Source organism: Salmo salar, chromosome ssa20, assembly GCF_905237065.1.
Source record: "Salmo salar chromosome ssa20, Ssal_v3.1, whole genome shotgun sequence".
Taxonomy (NCBI): Eukaryota; Metazoa; Chordata; class Actinopteri; order Salmoniformes; family Salmonidae; genus Salmo; species Salmo salar.
The window spans coordinates 48,416,644-48,443,787 of record NC_059461.1 but is presented as its reverse complement, the minus strand read 5'-3'; the positions used below and the strand labels follow the sequence as shown (position 1 = coordinate 48,443,787).

General features: G+C 46.2%; 1 protein-coding gene across 1 annotated transcript in view; it reads left to right on the top strand.

Annotated features, from left to right (window-relative positions):
* The window catches only part of ppp1r37 (protein phosphatase 1, regulatory subunit 37), a 49,383-nt gene that overhangs the window by 17,845 nt on the left and 4,394 nt on the right, over positions 1-27,144 (top strand). The window contains exons 2-12 of the mRNA XM_045703525.1: positions 9,185-9,282; positions 13,976-14,021; positions 14,125-14,225; positions 16,048-16,167; positions 17,906-18,056; positions 18,182-18,337; positions 18,778-18,890; positions 24,039-24,180; positions 24,378-24,544; positions 24,789-26,754; positions 26,888-26,986. Of these exons, the coding sequence (XP_045559481.1) occupies positions 9,185-9,282; positions 13,976-14,021; positions 14,125-14,225; positions 16,048-16,167; positions 17,906-18,056; positions 18,182-18,337; positions 18,778-18,890; positions 24,039-24,180; positions 24,378-24,544; positions 24,789-26,754; positions 26,888-26,976 (3,149 nt within the window). The 3' untranslated portion in view covers positions 26,977-26,986. The remainder of the gene's footprint in view (positions 1-9,184; positions 9,283-13,975; positions 14,022-14,124; positions 14,226-16,047; positions 16,168-17,905; positions 18,057-18,181; positions 18,338-18,777; positions 18,891-24,038; positions 24,181-24,377; positions 24,545-24,788; positions 26,755-26,887; positions 26,987-27,144) is intronic.

Below are 27,144 nucleotides of genomic sequence, written 5' to 3'. Positions count from 1 at the left end.
AAAATGTAAAAAAGTATTTACGGATAGCCAGGGGCCCGCTCCAACACTGACATCGTTTACCTTGTTTTAATTTACAAATGAAGCATGTGTTTAGTGAGTTAACCAGATCAGAGGCTGTAGGGATGACCAGGGATGTTCTTTTGATAATTGTATAAATTCGACCATTTTATTGTCCTGCTAAGCATTCAAAATGTAATGAATACTTTTGGGTGTCAGGGAAAATGTTTTGCGTAAAAAGTACATACTTTTCTTTAAGAATGTAGTGAAGTAAAAGTCAAAAATATAAATAGTAAAGTGCAGATACCCCCCAAAACAACTTAAGTAGTACTTTCAAGTATTTTTACTTAATTGCTTTCCACCACAGTGCGAAGGGATCAGGGCCAAGTGTCTAACCCTTAATAGGCTAGTTCTATGTCGCACCCTCAGTAGAACTGCATGCCTTCTACCTCCTTTCTCAGTGCCCTGCCTGTATTCCCTCCATTCTTCACCCCTGCCTCATTTCCACGTCTGCTTTACCCTCTTTTCCTTCCACCTTTTCTGTCTCCCTCCTTCCCCCTGAATTCTGTGCTGTCAGCAGTGCTGTCAATCAGAGTTTAGTGGAGCTCCTCGGTCTCCATCCTTCGTTCCTTCCTTTCTTCTTCCCAATCATCCCTTTTCTACCTTACACACCTGCCTGACTGACTCTCGTTCAGTCCAGCCCTCTCCACCCAGTAAGTGGCCATACCGCTTTTCATTACTCCCATCCTCCCTCGTTCCCTTATCTGGTTTCTCTCATTCACATCTGTACTCTGCCATGTAGACTAGAGGTCGACCGATTAATCGGAATGGCCGATTTAATTAGGGCCGATTTTAAAGTTTTCATAACAATCGGTAATCAGTATTTATTTATATATATATACTGCTCAAAAAAATAAAGGGAACACTAAAATAACACATCCTAGATCTGAATGAATGAAATAATCTTATTAAATACTTTTATCTTTTCATAGTTGAATGTGCTGACAACAAAATCACACAAAAATAATCAATGGAAATCCAATTTATCAACCCATGGAGGTCTGGATTTGGAGTCACACTCAAAACTAAAGTGGAAAACCACACTACAGGCTGATCCAACTTTGATGTAATGTCCTTAAAACAAGTCAAAACGAGACTCAGTAGTGTGTGTGGCCTCCACGTGCCTGTATGACCTCCCTACAACGCCTGGGCATGCTCCTGATGAGGTGGCGGATGGTCTCCTGGGGGATCTCCTCCCAGACCTGGACTAAAGCATCCGCCAACTCCTGGACAGTCTGTGGTGCAACGTGGCGTTGGTGGATGGAGCGAGACATGATGTCCCAGATGTGCTCAATTGGATTCAGGTCTGGGGAACGGGCGGGCCAGTCCATAGCATCAATGCCTTCCTCTTGCAGGAACTGCTGACACACTCCAGCCACATGAGGTCTAGCATTGTCTTGCATTAGGAGGAACCCAGGGCCAACCGCACCAGCATATGGTCTCACAAGGGGTCTGAGGATCTCAACTCGGTACCTAATGGCAGTCAGGCTACCACTTTCGTGCGTTTTGCCAGCAGCCCTTCGCAATGCATTGCGCTGTTTATGACTTCAAGCCTATCAACTCCCAAGATGAGGCTAGTGTAACCGATGTGAAATGGCTAGCTAGTTAGTATGGTGCGCGCTAATAGCATTTCAAACGTCGCTCGCTCTGAGACTTGGAGTAGTTGTTTCCCTTGCTCTACATGGGTAACACTGCTTCGAGGGTGGCTGTTGTCGATGTGTTCCTGGTTCAAGCCCAGGTAGGCGCGAGGAGAGGGACGGAAGCTATACTGTTACACTGGCAATACTAAAGTGCCTATAAGAACATCCAATAGTCAAAGGTATATGAAATACAAATCGTATAGAGAGATATAGTCCTATAATTCCTATAATAACTACAAACTAAAACTTCTTACCTGGGAATATTGAAGACTCATGTTAAAAGGAACCACCAGCTTTCATATGTTCTGAGCAAGGAAATTAAACGTTAGCTTTTTTACATGGCACATATTGCACTTTTATTTTCTTCTCCAACACTTTTTGTATTTGCATTATTTAAACCACATTGAACATGTTTCATTATTTGAGGCTAAATTGATTTTATTGATGTATTATATTAAGTTAAAATAAGTGTTCATTCAGTATTGTTGTAATTGTCATTATTACAAATAAATAAATAAATCAAAGCGTCCGATTAATCGGTATCGGCTTTTTTGGTCATCCAATAATCGGTATCGGTACGTTAAAATCATAATCGGTCGACCTCTAATGTAGACCTACAGTGTGTGTGTGTGTGTGCGCGCGCGCGCCCGGGCGGACAGTGAAGTGATGGTACCATGTCTGTATGGCGGTGTAGAGGGCCTTCAGAAAGTTTTGACACTTTTTCCCCAAAAATGTTTGTTACAGCCTGGATTTAAAATGGATTAAATATATATTGTTTTTGTCACAGGCCAACACACAGTACCCCATAATGTCAAAGTGGTATTGTGTTTTTGGAAATGTTTTGATGTGGGTGCCATCTTGCTCCGTTTGTATTTGTGAACCCATTGATGGCAAAGAAACCCCTTTTGACTTCAACCTGTTGTACGATGGTGTTTGAAAAATAGTATGTTAGATCTTTTTGCTGATGATTTCATCCAAAACATTGGCTCATCGAGGGCTGTGTGATGCCGATGGGCAAGTTCCGGCTGAAAAGTGCCCGTTGCCAAACACCCGAGGGTGGATAGCACTTGGATGTGCACTGGAATGACATGTTTGTCTTTCTAAAGTAGGTCTTTCATCCTCGCAAAAATCTTATGAGATTGGTTTGGAAAACGATATCTGTTGAGCCAATCTGTATTTTCTGTAAAAAAAAATTTTTAAAAAAGGTCCCACCTGTCTCTAAACTCTCTTTACTAAATGCATTGTGTGCCAAATCTTCCAGTTGAGCAAGATCAGCCATCTCTCATTCGATTTCCCATTATCTCAGTTTTTTATAGTATTTCAACAATGGTTTCACAATCCCACATACTTCTAATTTAACAAATTACTGGACTTGATATGGATTATTATAGTAACAAATGCACTGATGTGGTCAAATTCTATTGATATAGCCTGCCAATATGTTCCATGAATTCACAATGACATTGAAAAATGATTGAATTATTACTCTCACAATTTCACACATTTTCAACATATCTACACTTGACAAGCAGTTCCCTTATTCCACCACTTGACACTGTGCGGTACGCATTGTCATGGCTGTGTGTAAATTTACGCGTACTCTCAAGCAAATGTTCATATTGATAAATCTCACACTTTGAGTGGAAATGACCCCCAGCATGGTTTACTCACATACTTGTGCCTTCGCATGATTGATAAATGAGACCCCAGGTGTGCAAAGCGCTTAGAGACTTACCCAAAAAGACTCACAGCTGTAATCGCTGCCAAAGGTGATTCTAATGTATTGACTCAGGGTTGAATACTTATCTAATCAAGATAGTTTTGTGTGTATGTGGACACCCCTTCAAATGAGTGGATTCTGCTATTTCAGCCACACCCGTTGCTGACAGGTGTATAAAATTGAGCAAACAGCCATGCAATCTCCAGAGACAAGCATTGGCAGTAGAATGGCCTTATTGAAGAGCTCAGTGACTTTCAACGTGGCACTGTCATAGGATGCCACCTTTTCAACAAGTCCGTTTGTCAAATTTCTGCCCTGCTAGAGCTGCCCACTGTCAACTGTAAGTGCTGTTATTGTGAAGAAAATGGCTTGTGGAGATCGGTATGGAAGAACTGGCCTGCACTGAGGCCTGACGTCAACCCCATTGAACGCCTTTGGGATGAATTGGAACACAGGCTGGCCAGGCCTAATCGCTCAACATCAGTGTCCGACCTCACTAATACTCTTGACCAACTCCATGTTAATACATTTTTTCCCCCGTGTAGATAAAAAAAAAGATCCATTTTAATCCGAATTCGTAACACGAGCTTCATAAACACAACCAAATTATAATTTTTCCAATAGCATATATGATTTGTTTTTGTTGACTTTCTGTTGATGTCCAAAATATGTCAATGGCTTGAAGGGGTCCCTCAAGGCCTTTCTAGTGTTAATTTACCTGTTGTAGGCCTATTGATTAGAATCAGCAAGCCAAGCTCACGAGCTGGGAGAGAAGGCTCGGCAGCAGCACTTGACGGCTTTATGAAGGCTGGCCAATACCTACAGTAGTGTTGTAATCGCATAGCAGCCCCAGAGACTGACTGTACAGGTTCTCTCATATCATTTGTTCACGCCTCGCCTGGCCACCTCACCACCAAGGTGAATTCTGTCATTGTTTTTAACATGTAGCCCAATCGGGGACCGTCTGTTGATGAACAACGTTAGCTCAAGCTCATAAAATATGGTTCAATGGCTCAAATACCTGCATTTGTGGGGAATATTATAGGCTACATTGTTCCTGATGGCATACATTTAAATAAGCCTAACTGCATAACAAAGAAAAGGAATAAATAAGAACGCAAATGTCTTCCTTGAACGTTGTCGTCATTTTATTTTGACAAATTACATATCTTTCACAACAGCACCAACAAACTCCACAGGTATTTTTTTTATGGCCTTTGTGCAAACAGGTTATTAATGTCGGCTATAGGTAATCCTGTTTGGGTTGTGCCTGCTGCCTGCACATTGTTATGTCTTTAAGGAGGAGTAAAATGGTGTATTTGGCACAGTTTGGCTTGTCCTCAGAGCTCAGACAGTCTCCCTTTCAAACTGTATGTAGGTTTTTAGAAGTCTTGTTCAGATCCAGGAATTGTGCAGTACAGCTCACCCCCACCTTCTCCATACAGTAGGCTTTGTGCTGTAGGGCTGGATGATATTACGATATAATTGGAAATCAACCATGATTGACAGACATCGTTGACTGCAATGAATGGAAGGAAGTCCCTGCAGCAATGTTCCAACATCATCTAGTGGTGATGTTGGAACATATAATATTTTTTTTTACATAATATTTTTTTTTTTTTTACATATGATAGGTTAAACTATTTGAACAAGACTGGCACTGCCAGAGTTGGGCAGCAGGCAGCGCACAGCTGGGCGACATGCCAAATGGCCTACCTATTCCTATTTGCCAAAGCCTTTTTCAATAAATATGTAGGTAGACTTAGTCTACTAGTAATGCAATAAGTAGGCCTACAATGTAGATTGTAGACAGCAGAGAGTGCCAAAAGCTGCATTTTCCCTTGTCGCCATTTTATTTGAATGTGTCTTGTTGGTCTAAGCATATCTTTCATGATCAACTTTCAAATGAATTTGGAGGACCGTAACAGAGTTTTATATCTCAGAAAGTTATGTATGTGAATAGCCTAAATAAAAACATGGTATGGTAATAATGAGAGAGAACCAACAATTGCACGATAGAAAAACCGAATGGGAAGTTTAAACAAACCTTACAAAAAGTTTCTGCCCTCCACCTGACCAATGTTTTAGGAAAAACAAATTGTGTGCCGCCGGAAAATCCTTGCAAACCAAACAGCCAGTAATATAGGCCTGCACTAGACTATTATCAATAAAATGTGCAGTTAACGTTACTTGTACAAGTTAAACGGATATGGATTTATTGTGGAAGTGTTTTATTCATATCCTTCAATTGTGCAACGGGCATTACATAAGCTCTCACAGCAGCGCTTATGGGAACAAAATAAATGTTGCCTATAAAAAAGAAAATACACTTGGATAGGCTACAAATTACAAAATAAATAAAGTAAACAAAACTTATTTTCACTGTAATTTATTTGGTTAAGACATGCAACAGAATATTCTAGCCTGGCTACATGTATTTAGAATAAGACTCATCTGTGAATATAAGCTTTGAAAATTAAACCGAAAGTGCAATTAAGAACCATTTGGACTGTTTTTCTTGTCATTTTATATTAACCTACCTAAAGGTTTCTGGCAAGGAACACAATGTTCACCTTTTTCTGGCTTGAATAGACTGCGGAGTGGGGTAACAATATTACCTGCTGTAAGGTCTACTGAAAACAAGTTCAGACAGAACGCTTTTTGCACAGATGTAGAGGTATTTGAGGGCGACGTTGGCCAAGAGCGGAAAGCGACCCTCATTCCCTCACTACCCTGCCAGTGGGTCATCATCTCCTCCGATTCCATTTTAGTGTAACTTTGCCTAGCTCTCCCAAGAGACTGCCCAGTGACGTCTTCTATGGTGAACATGCACTCTTGATCTCAGTTGAATTTGCTCTTCACCACTGAAAGGGTCTCGTACCAGCCTGTAGGCCTACAACGTTTGGTACCAAATCATCATTCAAAGTTATCGTTACCACATATCACCATATGATTGGTTTATTTATTTATTTGCACACAAGAAAATACAATATTGGATAGACGATTTCCACATTGTAGTCTAATTATTTAGACTTTAATCGGTGGTTTGAGTGACAGGCTGCATTACAGATCATTTACTGCGTTGCTAGGCAAGGACGCTCTACCCCCTCCCCGGGTAAAAAAAAAATACAAATAGACGATACAATAGTTTATCAACGATGTTTGGACAGGTCGATGGGATGACGTGTCATTCCAGGCATCAACCAACCCTATTGTGCTGCTTAAAGGTGAATTAGTGCTCCGTGCTGTTGCCGTAAAACTCACAGATTACTGGGGAACGGGAGCAGCCCAGACTTTATGGCCCTGTAGCTTTTATTGCACTTCTTATCCTTCTTCTATTTACCTTGAGCTGTATCCGGCCAGGGAGCTGTATGGTACACAGTGTGGCCCTGGCTTCTCAACAGAACACGCTCTCCCCACTCCTATTCCAGTTCCTTACTTGCTGAGAACTAGTTCTCTGGAGTACTGAGAATAGGTAACAAAGTGATAATATCGTGTGTGTGTGTGTGTGTGTGAGGCGTGCTCTGAGAACCAGGGGAGTTTCTCCACCTCTGGGCTGTTGGAATGTGCTACCGTCCTGCGACTCACGTCTCTCTTTCCCCCCTCCAGAAAGAGTGTACACTCACTCCTGCTCGACAACAACCCTGCAAGCTAGGCCTAATGCTTTCCCAAGGACACGTCATACACCTAAGCATGCACACACACACACACACACACACGGAGCGTTGACAGGAGCTGACATGAGCCTCAGGGCTGTTGCAACAGGAGTTACAGGTAGAGCTGAACTGAAAGGGTTTGTGTGCAGGGTGGAATTGGGGTTAACAATTGAACATTAAAAAAAGCATGTAGCGGTATTAAGTCTACGTGAAAATGTTCACTGTTCTGACCATTTGGAGGATGCGTGATATGTCTTTGGATCTCCTGTAACAATGGTGGGGGCGGGGGGGGACACAAGGAGCCTACACTTTGTAGAAGGAAAGCAAGCGATATGTTCTATGGTGAAGTAGAGTGTTTTGGGTGTGTTCTGTTTTAAGGAATGGTCTTAATGTGAGGGGGAGGGATGGTGAAGGTGATTTCACAATCTGCTTCTGGGTATTTTTTGAAGGGAGATGCTCGATCTCTGTTTGTTAGTTTGAGGAGATCTCATAAGAGACTTTGTATTGTTTTTGGAGACGGGCGACTATTGAGACTGCTTTATTGAGTTGCTGCCTGCCCTGGATGTCCAGCCAGGTGATTCTAATACAATACAGCCCCTCCTGGATCAGCAGGTCACACACACACACACACACACACACACAGAGAGAGAGGTAGACAAGGCAAGCACACTCACGTAGTCTACACTCTTTCTTTCTCGCTCTGTCACACACAACACACACACACTCACCCTCTTTTCAGACGCATTTTGTTTTGACTGCTTTTTAAAGCCTTATCCCTCTGTCGTCTGCTCCGCTGTATTCAGATCAGTCCTGATATAGCACAGCCTGGGCCTAACAGTTGATGCCCTGAGCCTTTTTCTCAGTGTGTGAGTGAGTGGTAGGTGTGTTGCATAAGCAGCGCAGCTCTGGCTCTGTCTGTGTGCTTTCCAGGGCCCTTTTAGAGCAGCCTGCAGCTTGCCAGGCTGTTGTTCATTCAGTCTGCGTCTGATGGCAGGCAGAGCAGAGCCTCATGATGCTGATCACTGGTTGTGCCTGTCTGGCCTGCAGGAGAGCTTTAACGTTCACCGTTCATACGTACGTACATGCATACATACATACATACATACATACTGTGGCTGAAACGTTCACCGTTCTTCAACGTTCACAGTCTTCAACAATCCTTAGCCTGGTCCCAGATCTGTTTGTGCTTTTGCGTGATTCATTGGCGAGCTGAACATGACAATTCCATTAGGAGTTGGCAGGAGAGCAGAAACAGACTGGCACCTAGGCTAAGAGGATGACTGGCCTGTCACTCGGGAGCGGGGCTAGAATGACAATGCGGGAGTCAGATGAAGGGTGGGGAAGGAGAGCGGGAGGAAGGCAAGAGAGGGGACATTTTGTCTCACCTTAGCGTAAGTAGCCAAACTGCTGATGGCAGGACAAAAATATCAGACCTTTATGCCTTGTGTGCGCACACAGACTCACAGCATATGCATACACCTGTCCCTTTGTCTGCATTTCTGTCATTAGTCTATCTGAGCTGAAACAACGGGCTGAATCTGCACCACAGTCACCTGATCAATTAGCCCTGAGAGAGAGCATCTAGGGTGGCAGTGGGTCTCTCACACACACATACGCCCCGGTACTCTTTAGAGAGCTGCAGTCCAGAGGCACCTCGGATGGTCTCCACGGTGTGCCCCTCTCTCCACTGATGAGCCAGATGCAGTCTGAACACTCACACCAGCCATTTATAGCGAGGGGATCCGGTTGGCTTCGTTTCCCGTCCATTAGCTAAGCAGATTGCAAATCCCATATACTTACTGTGTCTCAAAATACCACATGCTCTCCTTGTGTATGACTCACTCAGCCACCAAGGGAGATATTTTTTAATGTGTGATATCACTGAACGTTTTGACAGATTTTTACTCACCAGTTTCATGTGTTTTTTTATTTTTTATATATAGAGGTGAGAAAGTAGCCAGGTGAATGTGAGAATGTTATGCCGCCATGTTGTCAATCGTACTGTGCTATAATGTCTGTGACGCAAACAGATGTCGTCAACAGGACACCTTTTGGGTATCGACGTGTGTGTGTAATCATGTCATGTTGTTGATCTAACTCTTGTTTTTCAGCCCAGAATGTGACGGTGGATGAGATTCTCTCTGCCTACAGACAGGCCTGCGTGAAACTCAACTGTAAACCCATCCCCAAAGTGCTTAAACAGATGCAGGTAAACTTGAATGAAATACACTTACACACGCACACACAGATATAGACCTCATATCCAAAGAAGAAACTGACACAGGTTAGCCCGAACAAAGTGTAGGCTTTTAATAGTTTGTGGATCCACAGTAACACACTCACACTCTCACTCATTCTCCATACCACTATTTCAGTAGCCTAATAACAGCACTGAAACCCTAACTTAATTCAGGCTTTATTAGCTTTTAGTCTTGTCGTGGAGCTGGATTAAGCCTATATCTGGACTTTTAAATCCCCAGCACCATCACCACCTCATCAAAATCTGGTACCAGTGAAACCCTCTCTCACCCTGGCACCCAATCAAACACCACCTGACCTCAAACCACCCTGTTGGGGCAGCTCACTCACACCCACCGTGGGGATTGTCATGGAGCTAGCTGGGCTTTGCTGACAGCAGCAGGGGGATGTATGTGCTGTGTCTGTCTGGTTTGTTGATGTTTGTTGTTTTCCGTTTGCCCGGTCTTGTGCTCTAATCCCTAATAATAAGTAGCTGCTGAGATCTGATAGGGAATGCCTCGACTCCGTTTTCCTTTTTTAAATACCGGCGCCGTGTGTGTGTGTGTGTGTGTGTGTGTGTGTGTGTGTGTGTGTGTGGGTCCACACATTAACGTGTTAATGCAAGAGTGGGCATTGTTTGTTTTTCATTCAGTTGAAAGCCTGTTATGCAGACACTTTGTCTTGGCAACAGAACAGGAATGAATGGAGGAACCCGTGAAAGGCCTATTTCATCTTAAGTGTCTGGGCAGAACAAGGGGAGGGCTCATGAATTTATAACAGATTATGACACGGGCCATGGCTGTTTGTACTGGGCTTATCGCTGTCGTTCTATACTGTCCAATAGTCTTTCTTCCTCTCCGTTCGCGTGAGAGGTCGACCAATGCCGTATTGATACCATGATATTTGCTTGTGAGGAACGAGAGAGAAAATGGACAAAAATACAATCACAGATGGAAATGAAGAGCCAGACCGAGGCACAGCCATAAGTAGCATAAGAGATGGTGTGTGTGTGTGTGTGAGACTCCTACTGTAAGTTGCCACGGTTTCCTGCCCAGCGACCGCACACTCCAGCATGTCTGTCTGCTGTGCCGTGTCATTGGAAAGTTTTGAGTGTTTGCGGAAGTGCTTGGTTAAATAAAGGTTCAATTTAATTATATATATATTTTAAAGACCCACCCCAGAACTCTTTCCGCCCATCCACCTTCCCTTAACACACGCGCGCATACACCCACAGATGCACACATTCTCAAACACACACCCTTGCACAGTACAAACACACACACACACACACGCTTAAGCTAAAGCAGCCTACTGTAAACATTGTCGATGGTCAATAGCCTTCTGTTGATGGTCAATACACACCCTGTTGCTTGCGTACAGAAGTATGGGCGTGTTTTTTAAATTATTTTTTTATACCCACAGTAGCTTCCTGAAGTCTCCTGAGCAGGTTTGTCTTTCTCTGTCGTGCATCTCGTCTTAGGAAGACGATGGGCGTCAGGGTGTGTGCGTGTGGGATGGCGGTTTAAATCCGCAGTTGGGTGAGGATGAGCTCACAGGGAAAAGTCAGAGGGTGAGTGACAGACGGGCTGGCGGCAGGATGGGGAGTGCAGCTACACGTGATCAAATGTTGTCGTATTTGTCACATGCGCCGAATACAGCAGGCTCAGGTATTCCACACACAGACGCCGAATAGGCTAGAGCCCCTACCGTGACATGCTTACTTAAAGGCCCTTATCAATGTTGGATGTTTGCGGTTCGCACTGCCCACACACACACACACACACACACACACACACACACACACACACACACACACACACACACACACACACACACACACGTACTGTGCAAACACACATGTTCTTGGTGGAAGAATTGCCTCCCTTTCCTTCTCTCTCAACCGCTTGTGCCTGTCTACCCCTCCTGCACCTCTCTACCTCGCGCATTCCTCACAAGAAAAACCTTGCTCAATCCGCCTCCTCTCTCTCTCGTGTGTGTGTGTGTGTGTGTGTGTGTGTGTGTGTGTGTGTGTGTGTGTGTGTGTGTGTGTGTGTGTGTGTGTGACGGAGGCTCAGGGAATCTCCCGTCACCCCACTCAGGCGGTGTTTAGTCATTGGTGAGAGAGAGGGTGACATCGCGCACACTGGTAGAAAGACTCATCACTGCGCTAAGCTGATTTTCTGCTCAGGCCTTAAATAAAGCCCGGGTAACTTTCCACTGTAGGGTTAACTGCCAGTGAATACACCGTCGTCAGTGTGTTGGCTGCTGGTCTGCTCTGATCCACGGCCTGGTTTTTCTGCTTAGTCATCCTTGAAAGAAACGGCTGTATAAACATACCCGTCAAAAAAAAATGGCTGCCAAGAAAGAGGTGTTTTTTTCCCCCCTTCCCTTTAAATACACTTTTTATTTAGTGTGTACTGTGCACGTGGTGTCCGGCCCGGGGCCTACAGGTTACCCACATTAAGAGTGTGTGTGTGTGTGTGTGTGTGTGTGTGTGTGTGTGTGTGTGTGTGTGTGTGTGTGTTTAAGGGGCTCTAGCCTATTCGGCGTCTGTGTGTGGAATACCTGAGCCTCAGTAGCCCCAACCAGAGCCCCGGGGCTTAGACGCTTGGCAGCACTGTGTCACATTTCTGTCTCCGCTGCTCCCCCTCGGCACAAGGACATTCAATCTCCCCCTCTGTCACACACGCACAACTATAGATGTGTACGCACATGTACACACACACTCAAGAATACGCACACTCATAAGGACACAGATGTTCACTTCGGCGTACTCGTGACTCATTAACTTGTATAGAACTACACTCATTATTCAGGGACAGACATACCTGCGGCCACACAGTCCTATTGTATCCTATTGTGGAGGCCTGTGCAGTGCCGTATCGGGTTCCCTTTCCGTAGTTTCTCGCTCGCCCCTCTCAGACACACACACACAATCACCCCAGGTAGAAGAGTGGGCAACCTGCCAATCCCAGAACGCCACGGAGGGTCACACACCATCAGCCCCAGAAAGTCATTCACTCAGATGATTGTATCTGTACCTGAATGGGTGACACACACACACACACACACACACACACACTATGCAGTACCTCAGTGGGTCTTACGCATCTTCACTGTGTGCTGCTCACACGCACTCTCACACACCTGAATAGGTCTGTCTTTCCTCTCACACTGTCACATTCACATGCATCTGCTGTAGGCTTCTGGCAACATAGTATATTGTGCTAATGGCTGTGTATTCTTCATGGCAAGTGACTAAACCAGCTGTAGTTAAAGTACAATGACTTTTTAATTTGCTCCAGAAGGGTGTGTGTGTCTGGGCTGAAGTGTCTGTCAGTATCGCCTGCAGACAGTCAAAACCACCTGAAGGCTATAGGGTCAGGGGACTATTTGCTTTAGACTGTTTTCTAAAACAAACAGGGAGCAAATGGAAAGGTCCTCGTCTGTAGTTTCTCACACTAATGGCTGTCTGCCTGGGCTATATTCAGATCCTAGCGGAGCTGCAGGGCCTTGATCCATTCTTAGCTATCTGTCACTGCTGAACTTGGACAGACTTGGCTGGATTTGTCATCTGCAATTTTAAGTATTGACAGTGACCCACGAACGGATGGCCCTAATGTTGCTCTTGGCTGTGTAGATCGCACACCCTGAAAATACACTCCGGTGTACTTTGCTTTTGATATGAGGACATAGGTCTGTTTAGCTATGGTTATCAGCCGTGATTATCTGACAAGCAGCCGGTGGCGTGGAAGGTGAGGTTATTGAGTTCATGTTCACTGTGCCGTGTAGGGCAGCACAGTGGGATTTGCTGGGGGGCGACGGGGTTGGAGGTGGGCTGGGGAAGGGTGGATTGGAATAGCCCCCCCCCCCTCTTTGAATGCAGCGGCGTTATGACGCTAACTGTGCGGAATCGAATTGGTTGCTGTGGAGTGAGGACACATGCGTCACGTAAACAGACTTGTGGGTCGTGTAGAGATGTAGAGATGTGACTGAGGGCAATACCCGCCACGGGCCTCTATAACACACTGTTATCACAATGTGTCCAGCTCAGGTTTCATGGACTTGCTACATTTCAGATGGCACTATTTCCCTTGTCCTTTGATCTCGTGCATCTTATTGGCACAAAATGGCTGCCGTGCGTCAGCCAGGTGTGTGTGTGTATCAACACACTGAGTTTGAACGGGAAGAATCAACCTTTACCTATATAGGGATCTGGGACATTCAACAGATAAAATGCTGGATATTATTATTGGCACACAATCATACTATGACACTGGTCCAGATAAGAGAAGAAATGCTTTGTCTGCCGTTTTCCTGTCTGTTCAGGCAGGTCTTGGCTTGATGTTGTATTCTGCTGACGCAAGAGCGTGCACACACACACACACACACACACACACACACACACACACACACACACACACACACACACTTTAATCCCATTGAGCAATTGTGTCCTGCCAACCTGTTCTTTGTATCAACGGTTTAGGTCTGTGTACACAGTAGGTTTTTCTTTCCATTTACGTGGGTTCATATTGGTCCCCTTTTTATGTGATGAAAGTCAGTCTGTCTCTATGGTGACATCGCCCTACTGTGTTGTCTCTCTGAGTGATTGGCTTTGTGTGTCTTACTGAGGGTTGTTCTGTTTCCCTGTGTTTTCTTAGGAGCTGAAAGACCTAACTCATCGAAATGAATGCCTGGACCTTAAAGGTAAGCGTATACTGAAACACATGCACCGCGTACAAAAGACGCGCACACAGACGCACTCGCACACAGGTCTTTCTTCAAGGCGTGACCGCTTGTGTCCCTCCAGGTGAGAAGCTGGACTATAAGGCGTGTGAGTCCCTGGAGGAGGTGTTCAAGCGGGTCCAGTTTAAAGTGGTGGACCTGGAGCAGACCAGCCTGGATGAAGATGTACGTTTATCCACACCCCTTACTCTCCTTCCCCCTCTTCTCCCTTCCCGGGTTTCCCCTCCCCTCCTCCTATCTTCCATTTTTTTTAATTTTTTACCTTCTTTCCTCTCTTCAACTCCTTTTCCTCGTTCTCATTATTTCCCTCCTCTTATTTCCCTGTCCTCTCGTCCCCCCCGTCTGTTTTCCTGTCCCTCTCTCCTCTGACAGGATGTGCAGTGTCTCCCAGGGTCGTGCGATTACTCTAAGAGCTCTGTGAATGTAAACACCATTAGATGGGGTTGGGTTGAGACGCGGACAGACAGGCGGTCAGACACGAACAGACAGGCGGTCAGAACCGGAGCTCTGCTGTAGGCCAGAGGGACACAAACCGACGCTGCCGAGTCTGACCACTTCTTATTTCCTCAAACACACATTTTTGTAGGCTTGGCTGCATGTGCTACTCAGTCAAGTGCTGTAAATGCACACGTTTTTGTCCATGCTTGCACAGACTATACTGTAGACCTATACGCGAGTGCACATTCATGCACGCAGAGAGGACAGTGCATGCACCCATTTGCTATCCACATAAGCATGTACATGCATGCATAGATACACCGACAGTACTAAACAAATACATTGTGGTATGAATGCAGGCACATCCCCCCCACACTCACTGACTGCCCTGAAAATGTCACTGAACTGACTTGCTGAGCTCCCTCACACGCGCTCATTAAAGACCTTCTTTTTAGTGGCTCTCTCACGGAGTCCCCCCCCCCTTCCCGAGGCAGGGGGTCATTATAGGGGAGAGACGGTCGAGTTTAGATGGGGACAGTGGGTTTGCCGGGCTGGCTGTCGCTGGCCTGGATGTGGATGGCCCTACCTGGGCGACAGAGAGAAAGGGAGCGAAGTAGTGGGTGAATGGGAGAGGCAGTGTTTGAGACAGAGCCATGGATCAGCCCAGTCTCTCTGTAGTGGGTTGTGTTATCCTTTTCCAGCTGCCTCACTTCATCAGGCTCTCTGTTAATGAGACTTACTGTAGCTACACCAGCCAGCCACAGACATCCGTCAGGACTTATTTGTTCAGTTCCTTTACTTGTGGACGGTCATGGTTCTGGTCAGATAGAATCTGAGGTAACATCGTCTTATTTCTATCGTTTTGCCTACTTATTTAATCGAAGACAATGTTTTGTTTGATTTGCGTGAATTAATTCCAAAGGCACGGTATTATTTGCATGAATGATTCCACAGTTTCTAATGACTTCTGGAGGGTTGAGGAAATGTTCCCTGTGCAGATTGTGCTGTCCTGGCCCCAGTCATGTGGTGATTCCTAGACTGAGGTCGACATGCAGATTCTGCAGCCAGACAGATACTTACCCACCGGACTCATGACTTGACTATTTCTGCTGTTTCAGGCAAATGGGGCCCCTTCTACTCACAATACTCGCCTGCTCATGAGTATGCTGGGTGTAGGTTTCCTGGGTAAAAATCACGGACCTTTTGGAGTGTTGATGTCTGAGCAGTAGTGTCAGCTTCTACCATATAGGCCAATTTCTCTACTTTCCTTTGATCTGTCTCTCGCACTCACTCACCAACCAACCAACCAACCAGTGGTATGTTCCAGCAGGTCTCAGCCCCCCCCCCCACCCTTGAGGCGGGTGGCCGTTTCCATAGTAACGGAGGTTGTGCACAACACTGTCAGCCCTTCCTCCCATTTAGAACGTATGGCAACACTTGTAGGGAATATTTCTCTTTCATGATCTTATCTTGGTAGTTGGAGTATAAGGCCAGTGTAAAGTGTGCCCTAACATTTGATCCTCCTCTGTCTCTCCTCTCTTCCTCCTAGGGTGCGTCCGCTCTCTTTGACATGATTGAGTACTATGAGTCGGCCACACACCTCAACATTTCCTTCAACAAGCACATCGGCACCCGCGGCTGGCAGGCCGCAGCCCACATGATGAGGAAGGTAAGAGGTCTTGACCTCTGGGCAGGGGTCGGGTGATGTTATCACCACTAATTGATAGGGATTTTCTAAATGTTTCAAGTTTTATTAGTCGTATGTACAGGATGCACGTGGTATACATCGTCCGACAAAATGCTTACTTGCAGGTTACTTCTAGACAATGCAAACATAAATAATAAATAGAATATATTTTATAGCATTTTTAAGGTACAATTTATAGTCCAATATTTAGACTTTTGGGGATTAGGGGGCAGGTGTTTAAATTGTGCAGTATTTAGCCATCATAATAAGCAAGTGATGGGCGCTTTTTTTAAATGACAATGAGTAGAATCCAGCGGCATGTTTAGGGTATTGAATGCAACATAGCCTACTATCCCCCGTTTCATTAACACTAAACCCATGTTGGTTTAGAAAGACATCTCCCCTGGGTATGTATGAGGATGAGACATACCTGCGGTCTCCACTGAAGCACCCCCTGGGGCTGCAATCGGGCGCTCAGGCATGCAGGAGGTTTACTCTACGTACACAAGTGTGCTTTTTGGCTTGTGTGTTTGTGTAGCAGATGGGGATATGTGAAACTCACTCCTCAGCCCCTTGTGCAGTTAAAAGGCCTTTTTCAATAGCGTGACGGGTAGAGACGCTTCAGGAGGGAGGTCATGTGTTTGCAAGGCAGAGGTCCTGAGTTCCGAGGCCTCTTTTGAGCTAAATCACGGGGAAGCAGTACTCTCGAAGCAAGCAGCTTGACGTCCTTTGCGTTTGCAGAGGTACTATACATGCCTGGTTATGTGCACAGGTGTGTCTGGATATGGCTATGCATCATCGCTGGCTGGGCGTAGCACGTATTTGTTAGAGAATAATGTCTCTTTCCAGTGACAGCAAGGTGTAATGCTCTTAACTGGCGCTATGACGTGAGTCATCACTATCAGAGCTCTGATTACAGATTACGGGAAGTTCCTGGATTATGGAAGAGAGGTCAGGTCACAGTTAAGCCCGGGGGGGGGGTGTGTCTGTGTTCCCACTCCCAGGGATGCTGGGAGGATTATCCAGTATATTTTCCAAAGACATCCTCTGTACAAGTCTGTTTGTGCACACATGGGTGTTCAGATATAATCATTTGGTGGGCACTTATAATTGTCCTATTTCACAAGTGTGTATTATGTGCAAAATCTGAAATGTGATTTTTTTATTTTTTTTTATTGCATATCCCAACTCTCTCTGAGACACCCTTGGAGAATGGGGTCACGGCCGGGGTCACGGCCATCACCCCTGGAGTAATTAGGGTGATGTGTCTTAAGGGCACATCGACATATTTTTCCACCATGTCATCTCGGGGATTCGAACTAGCAACCTTTCGTTTACTGGCCCAATGCGCTAACCGCTAGGCTACCTGCCGTCCATATTAGCCACAGCTGACAGTGCGTGGGCTGCAGATCGCAGGCCTCCCGAAGGCACAAACAAAACTGTGTCTGCTGTTATGGGTTAGCATGTCTACACGGAGGAGACATGTTTTTTTCTACCTTTTTGATTGTAAGAAGAATGTGTCAGTGACTCATGACGACGTGGCTATGAGATCTAGAGAATGAGGCTCCTTTCTTTGTACTCACAATTCATACAAATAAAGTGGTTTTAGGCTGGGTATCTGTAAAGCACTTTGACAACCGCGGATGTGAAAAGGGATTTATAAAATAAATTTGACTAGAAATTTGATTTAAACATTACTGCATGTGTTTTCTGCCCCCAGACGAGCTCTCTGCAGTACCTGGACGCCCGCAACACACCCCTGCTGGATCACTCTGCCCCGTTTGTGGCACGGGCGCTCCGCATCAGCGGCAGTCTTGCTGTGCTGCACCTAGAGAACGCTGGGCTCTCTGGACGACCGCTAATGCTGCTGGGTAACAGGGCGGGAAGACGGGAGACAGGGAATCATCACTGTGTTAACCAAGAAGTTTATGCCTCCATTTCCTCATCCTTCTCTCATTTGTCTCTTCTTCCCTCTCTCATCTCTCCCTCTCTCCAGCCACGGCTCTGAAGATGAACATGAACCTACGGGAGCTGTACTTGGCTGATAACAAGCTGAATGGCCTGCAGGACTCAGCACAGCTGGGCAACTTGCTCAAGTTCAACTGCAACATCCAGATACTGGACCTCCGCAACAACCACATACTGGACTCTGGTAGGGATACAGCTCGCTGCTATCTTCTCACCAGCCTCTTCACACCAGCCTTTTCACACCAGCCTCTTCACTCTGTTTCTCTCCCAGTCCTCTCTCTCTCTCGCTGTCTGAACCTTTCTTTCTCACTATTTCTCTCTCCTCTCTTCCTCTCTCTCTCCTCTTCTCTCTTTTCTCTCTTCTCTCTTTCTCTCTCTCACCTTCTCTATCACATCATGACAACCTCATAACCCAGCGTTGAGTGTTTTGTCTTGCAGTCCAAAATAATAAAATAGTTCCTCTCCGACTCTTGTTTCCTTGTAACAAATAACCTGGACGTGTTTTAAAGAATGGAAGAACCGCATTCTCTAACCACAAATGTCATTTGAATCACAAACTAACCCCGCGCTCAACCATTACCCCTAACCTTTTCCACTCTATCCCTCCCTCTGTGTGGTGTGCAGGTCTGGCCTACGTCTGTGAAGGCCTGAAGGAACAGAGGAAAGGCCTGGTCACTCTGGTGCTCTGGAACAACCAGCTAACGCACAACGGCATGGGCTACCTCGCAGCTGCACTGGTAAACACACGGCACAAAATGAGACGCCTCGGCTCAGCACTGATGTGCACGCGTTCACACGCGCACATGTCATGCAGCCATGGGGTTGAGGAAACTGTGGTTTGCGTGTGCTCCCTGGACTCTGCTGATTAAAGCAGTCCTGTGTTTTTGTGTCTGGTGCCTGCCTCACATCACTCCCACAGAAACGATGTATAAAACAGACAATGAATCCCTATGGGTTCCCTGTGGAACCATAGACATGCGTTGGCAGTTACATTGGACACCATTCTGTACATGAAGTTCATAACACTGCAAGTTCTACAGTTAATTGAACTCGCTCTGAAGAATCCCACCCGTATGGCTAATGTGACTGATGTCCAGTCACGTTTTACTTCCAGTGATGTCAGCAGCTGTGCAATGTAACTCTTTGGTGTGCCCTTTCCCTCCCACTGCTATCTCCCCCTTCCCAGCCTGTCTCAGGACAGAGAAGCTGGGTACAGGCCATTATCACTGATCCGGTTGCCAGGAGAACTGGGCCTAGCTTTAAAGGCCCAGGGCAGTCAACATTCCGAGATGGAAACGGCTGCACCTTTTTTAGTTAAGCATGGTGGTGACGTCTATATCCAGGCCTGTCGGTCAGTGGGAGGGTGGCTCATGCACATAGTAGTGGTGTTCCCAACAGTCTGTTTATCCTTGACATAGAGAATGGTACTGTTTTGACCACGTGGAGGACTTAGTCAGCAGGCCTGAGGGAAAGTGTTTTTAGGGCTGGGTGGATGATGAATGTGAATATACTGTATATCACCCAACTGGAATGAATCCTAGTCAGATCCCCAGGTGGACAGGTTTGGTACGACTGATACTTCCTTGCCATATCAAAATACAGAAATGAAATCGCAGCAGCTGCTCTTTAAGAACTGAGGAGCCTAGAATGGTGTCCCTTTTTAGATGTCCCTTTGTCGGGACGTTGAGGGGTGTTTGGAATACTGAGGCCTTCTGGGAATGTTGGCACATAGACAGGAGATTCCCGGGTCTTCAGAGAGGCCTGTCGGCTAGCGTTCTCATCACGGACTGGATCTAGTGGTGCAGAACACACGCTCTGGACATTCATCTAACGCTCATGCACGAGATCCCATGACTGCCTCCGCTGCACTCTCATAATGGGAGAGACATGTACATGTAGGCATAGTATAGTATCAGTCAAAAGTTTGAACACCTACTCATTCTGGGGTTTTTCTTTATTTTGACTATTTTCTACATTGTAGAATAATAGTGAAGACATCAAAACTATGAAATAACACATGGAATCATGTAGTAACCAAAGAAGTGTTAAAAAAAATTGAAATATATTTTATGTAACCACCCTTTGCCTTGATGACAGCTTTGCACACTCTTGGCATTCTCTCAACCAGCTTCATGAGGTAGTCACCTGGAATGCGTTTCAATTAACAGGTGTGCCTTGTTAACCTCTCTGGGGTAGGTGGGACGCTAGCATCCCACCTGCGGGACACACTGCCAACAGCCAGTGAAATAGCAGGGCGCCAAATTCAAAACAACAAAAATCTCATAATTCAAATTTCTCAAACATACAACTATTATATCCCATTTTAAAGATACACTTCTCGTTAATCCAACCACATTGTCCGATTTCAAAAAGGGTTTACGGCGAAAGCATAGCATTAGATTATGTTAGGACAGCACCTATACAAGAAAAACCACACAGCCATTTTCCAAGCAAGGAGAGGCGTCACAAAAAACAGAAATACAGCTAAAATGAATCACTAACCTTTGATGATCTTCATCAGATGGCACTCATAGGACTTCATGTTACACAATACATGTATGTTTTGCTCGATAAAGTTCATATTTATATCGAAAAAACACATTTTACATTGGCGTGTAATGTTCAGAAATGTTTTGCCTCCCAAAACCTCCGGTGAATGAGCACATCAATTTACAGAAATATTCAATATAAACGTTGATAAAATATTAAACTGTTATTCAAAGAATTATTGATACACTTCTCCTTAATGCAACCGCTGTGTCAGATTTCAAAAAAACTTTACAGCGAAAGCACACTTTGCAATAATCTGAGTACATCGCTCAGAGACGAAACCAAACCCGCCATTTTGTGGAGTCAACAAAACTCAGAAATAATATTAGAAATATTCACTTACCTTTGATGATCTTCATCAGAATGCACTCCCAGGAATCCCAGGTCCACAATAAATGGACCGTTGTTTTGTTAGATAAAGTCCATCATTTATGTCCAAATACCTCATTTTTGTTTGCGCGTTCAGTCCACTACTCCAAATGCAGGAAGCACGCGCAAAATGTCACGACAAAAGTCAAAGTTCTATTTACGTTCGTAGAAATATATGAAACGATGTATAGCATCAATCTTTAGGATGTTTTTAACATAAATCTTTAGTAATATTCCAACCGGACGATTCCAATGTCTTCAAAAAAGAAAAGGAACACAGCTAACTCTCAAGTGAGCGCGCGCCACCGAGCTCATGTCATTTTCTCACTCATGTACTTCCGGGAGCTCTTGTTCTCTCCCTATTCACAGTGGAAGCATGAAACAATGTTCTAAAGACTGTTGACATCTAGTGGAAGCCTTAGGAAGTGCAAAATGAACCCTAAGTCACTGTATACTGTATAGGCTATCACTTGAAAAACTAAAAAACATCAGATTTCCACGCTTCCTGGTTGGATTTTACTCAGGTTTTTGCCTGCCATATGAGTTATGTTATACTCACAGACATCATTCAAACAGTTTTAGAAACTTCAGAGAGTTTTCTATCCAAATCTACTAATTATATGCATATCCTACCTTCTGAGCCTGAGTAGCAGGCAGTTTACTATGGGCATGCCTTTCATCCGGATGTCAAAATACTGCCCCCTACCCTAGAGAAGTTAAAAGTGAATTAGTGGAATTTCTTTCCTCCTTAATGTGTTTGAGCCATCAGTTGTGTTGTGACAAGGTAGGGGTGGTATACAGAAGATATCCCTATTTGTTAAAAGACCAAGTCCATATTATGCCAAGAAAAGCTCAAATAAGCAAAGAGAAATGACAGTCCATCATTAGTTTAAGACATGAAGGTCAGTCAATCCGGAAAAAGTCAAGAACTTCAAGTGCAGTTGCAAAAACCATCAAGCGCTCTCATGAGGACCGCCACAGGAAAGGAAGACCCAGAGTTACTTCTACTGCAGAGGATAAGTTCATTAGAGTTACAGGCCTCAGAAATTAAGTAAGTAACAGACACATCTCAACATCAACTGTTCAGAGGAGACTGTGAATCAGGCCTTCATGGTCGAATTGCTGCAAAGAAACCACTACTAAAGGACACCAATAAGAAGAAGAGACTTGCTTGGGCCAAGAAACACGAGCAATGGACGTTAGACCTGTGGAAATCTGTCCTTTTGGTCTGATGAATCCAAATTTGAGAATTTTTGTTCCAATCGCCATGTCTTTGTGAGGCGCAGAGAGTAGTTGAACGTTCCAACCGTGAAGCAATTGTTTTTTTCCCTCATCAATCTACACACAATACCCCATAATGACAAAGCAAAAACAGATTTTTTTTAAATATTTGCTAATTCATGAAAAATATTAAACTGAAATATTACATTTACGTAAGTATTCAGACCCTTTACTCAGTACTTTGTTAAAGCACCTTTGGAAGCGATTACAGCATCGAGTCTTGGGCATGACGCTACAAGCTTGGCACACCTGTATTTGGGGAGTTTCTCCCATTCTTCTCTGCAGACCTTCAAGCTCTGTCAGGTTGGATGGGGAGCGTTGCTGCACAGCTATTTTCAGGTGTCTCCCGAGATGTTTGATCGGGTTAAGTTCTGGCTGTGACTGGGCCACTCAAGGACATTCAGAGACTTGTCCCGAAGTCACTCCTGTGTTGTCTTGGCTGTGTGCTTAGGGTCGTTGTCCTGTTTGAAGGTGAACCTTCGCCCCAGTCTGATGTCCTGAGCGGTTTGGAGCAGGTTTTCATCAAGGATCTCTCAGTACTTTGCTCCGTTCATCTTTCCCTCGATCCTAACTAGTCTCCCAGTGCCTGCCGCTGAAAAACATTCCCATAGCATGATGCTGTCACCACCATGCTTCGCCGTGGGGATGTTGCCAGGTTTCCTCCAGACGTGACGCTTGGCATTCAGGCAAAAGAGTTTGCTCTTGATTTCATCAGACCAGAGAATCTTGTTTCTCATGGTCTGAGAGTCCTTTAGGTGCCTTTTGGCAAACTCCAAGCGGGCTGTCATGTGCCTTTTACTGAGGAGTGGCTTCCGTCTGGCCTCTCTACCATAAAGGCCTGATTGGTGGAGTGCTGCAGAGATGGGAGAATCTTCCAGAAGGACAACCATCTCCACAGAGGAACTCTGGAGCCATGTCAGAGTGACCATTGGGTTCTTGGTCACCTCCCTGACCAAGGCCCTTCTCCCGCGATTGCTCAGTTTGGATGGGCGGCCAGCTCTAGGAAGGGTCTTGGTGGTTCCAAACTTCTTCCATTTAAGAAAGATGGAGGCCACTGTGTTCTTGGATCTTCAATGCTGCAGAATTTTTTTGTGGTACCCTTCCCCAGATCTGTGCCTCAACACAATCCTGTCTCGGAGCTCTACGGACAATTCCTTCAACCTCATGACTTGGTTTTTGCTCTGAAATGCACCGTCAACTGAGAGACCTTCATATAGACAGGTGTGTGCCTTTCCAAATCATGTCCAATCAATTGAATTTACCAGAGGTGGACTCCAAGTTGTAGAAACATCTCAAGGATGGTCAATGGAAACAGGATGCACCTGAGCTCAATTTCGAGTCTCATAGCAAAGGGTCTGAATACTTATGTTAAGGTATTTCTGTTCTCTTTTTTTTTTTATACATTTGCAAAAAATGTGCTTTATCATTATGGGGTATTGTGTGTAGATTGTTTTTATTTAATACATGTTAGAAAATTGGCTGTAACGTAACAAGATGTGGAAAAGGGAAGGGTTTTGAATACTTTCCGAATGCGCTGTATATACATATACATTTTCAAAGTGATGGAAACAGCCATCTGTTTGTAGTGTGTTGTACTTTGCATCATACGTCAAAGTATATTTGCTGCCCCCTATCCCATGCTATGTGTAAAACCTGTTCCTCTCTCTCTCCCTCTCTCTCTCTAGCCCTGTACCCAGAGTTTGGAGACCCTAAATCTGGGCCATAACTCTGTGGGGAACGAGGGGGTCCACAAGCTGAAGGACGGTCTGATCGCCAACCGCTCGGTGCTCCGGCTAGGCCTGGCGTCCACCAAGCTGTCTTGCGAGGGTGTGTGTGTGTGTGTGTGTGTGTCTGTGTGTCTGTGTGTCTGTGTGTCTGTGTTCTTATTTAGGTATTTACAGCTATTAAAATAATTTCGGTTTAAAATAAAACCCTCATTGACGATGTAAATGGCGCTGTTAGTGTGTGAAAAGGCATTGAGCTGAGCCCTGTATCTCCTCCTCTCCCCCTGTACTGTACGTCAGGTGCCGTGGCGGTGGCTGAGTTCATCGCCGAGAGCCCCCGGCTGCTGCGTCTGGACCTGAGGGAGAACGAGATCAAGACGGGGGGCCTCATGGCCCTCTCCCTGGCTCTCAAAGTCAACAACTCCCTCCTACGCCTGGACCTGGACCGAGAGCCCAAGAAAGAGACTGTGAGAGAGAGGGGGGAAATGGGGAAAGGGAGGAGATGAGAAGTACAGAGAGGAGTGGGGACTGTATGCAAGTTGTCCTTTGTAATACATTGTCAAGATGAATTGTGTTGTCCAAGGAAAAACATTTTTTAAATGAATTTGTAGGGATGGGGGGAGTAGGGTTGGAGGAGACCGGGAACATCAATGTAGACAGCCCCGATCTCACCTAGTTCTCATCCCTCTGTGATTTCCTTCTGCCTCCCAGGTGAAGAGCTTCATCGATACGCAGCGTTCCCTGCTGGCTGAGATCCAGAACGGCTGCAAGCGGAACTTCATCCTAGCCAAGGAGAAGGAGGAGACCGAGCAGCAGATGCATTCGGCCTCCATGGCCGAGATCGCCACCGAGGACAGGACCATAGAGGAGGACGGAGCTGATTCCGGCGAGCATGTTGATAATGATGGGAAAGACAGTGAGTGTGAGGGAGGAGAGGAAGGAGTGAAAGACACTGAGCGCCTGACCGAAAGCCAATTGGCAGCGAGCTCTGAGGGAGTGGTGTTGCCTTTGCTTTTGGAGTCCGACTCGGACACGGACGACGAAGAGGAAGAAGAGGTGGTTCTCTCTAAAGCTCCCTCCGTCTCCCCAGTCCCCAAACACACTGGTCCTTCACTTCGGGCAGCGACAACTCAGCACCCCCTCAGTGCCTCACAGATGCCCCCCGCCCCCTCTGCCTCACCAGCTACGGGGTCTGTCATTTCAGGGATCACCGTCACAGAGTCCACGGGGGCCCCCGGTACGCCCCCCTCGCCGGGCCGCTGTATCTCTGTGTCGAGCCCCGGGAGGGGCCACAAGATCTTCATGGTGACCAGAGTAGAGAGCCCCCCTGACCAACAGCAGTTCCAGGTCCTGGGGAAGATTGGCCTGACCAAGCCCCAGGTCTCCACAGAACCGATGGTGTCACTAGTGAAGGAAACCACACAGCAACCACAGCCTCCTTCACAGCCTCCTTCACAACCCCCACAGGAGGAGGTGAGAACACAACCCCAGGCCACGCCCACACCACTGACACAGGAGCTGGTCCAGAGTTCAGACGAACCGCAGACGGTCGATCCTAAACAGACGGAGCAGAGTCCTGTTGCGCCAGAGCAACCCCCTTCAGAGGAGACCGTAGTAGAGACTCCTAATGACCCGTCGGAGACGCTAGAACTACCATCCAACCTCCTAACCCAGCCCACAGAGGAGGAAGTGGAAGGCGTTCTAGACAGTTCGCAACCTGTACTGGCGGAGCAAAGCCCATTAACAGCAGCCCAGCCATCACACTCACCCTCCCTTCCGACAGAAGTAGCAGCAGCAACACTTGCATCACCCCAACAGACAGAGCAGATGGTAGAGACAACTACAGAGCCCCAGCTAGAACAGTTTACTGTTGAGCAGCAGTTCACTGAAGCTGTACTGGAAGGAGAGGAGGAGGAGGAGGAGAGTCAGGAACCAGTAGAAGAGACACTTTGTGAACAGGCAGAGTCTCAAACCAACACAGAGGAGGAAAATGAGATGCAGTCAGAAAGGCTTCCACAGCAGGACCAGAGTCCGGAACAGGCTCGTGACACAGTTCAGCAACCGTTAGCGCCGCAACCGTTAGCACCTCAGCTAGCTACACAGACTAACACGAAGTCCCTGGGGAGTCTGCTTCTAACAACACTGCTCCAGTCACAGCCTGAGACAGTGCAGCCAGACTCTGAGCTTCTGCCCCCACAACAGGAACCGACAGAGACACTTCCACGGGCACAGCGCCAGGTGGCGCCAGGGAGTCCGTCAGAGCAGGGAGCCACGGAGAGTGTAGCAGAAGTGGAACAGGAACTGTATCTGTCGGAGGAACAGCAGCAACTAGCACAACAGGCACTTCCTGTGCAGGTGGAACAGCAGCAACAACAACATCCTGTTCAAGAGGAACTACAGAAGCAGCAGCTTCAACCAGAGGGGCAATCACAGACCACTCTTCCTGCTGAGCCCTCACCTGTTCCAGCCAAGACAGACACTTCCCAGGAGGTGGAGGGCCGTAGCTCCCCTCCCAAGGCAGAGGAGTCCCCAGACGAGAGCTCCACGGACGAGGGGGAGAGCGTGGAGGAGGTGGTGGGCTCAGCCCTTCCCAACGGCCTGAAGCCAGAGTTCGCCCTTCACCTGCTGGACCCCGAGAGCCCCAAGCCTGGGCCTGGCAGCTGTGTGATGGAGCACGGTGAGTCTCAGGCTCTGAGAGAACACCCTATCTGTAGTGGGACAACGGGTGTGACCGACACATGCATACGGTATACACATGATACACTCGCAGACACACACACAGTCTGACAGAAAGTGTGTGTATTTTGCAGTGAGTGTGACAGCAGAGCTGAGCTGTGGTCAGGACCTGGAGGAGCTGTTGCTGGAGGCCAGCCTGGAGACTGGGAGAGACGCACCATAGCTCTGTCATGGTACACCTACACTTACTAATCTCCTGGATCTCTTTACAATGTACAGTCCACACACGCTAGACACATTTGTGGTAACACACCCCAAAAATAGATTGGCCGATCTGTATCAAATAATACAATGTGTGCTCTAATGTCGGTCCTATCTGTTTGTTCTGCAG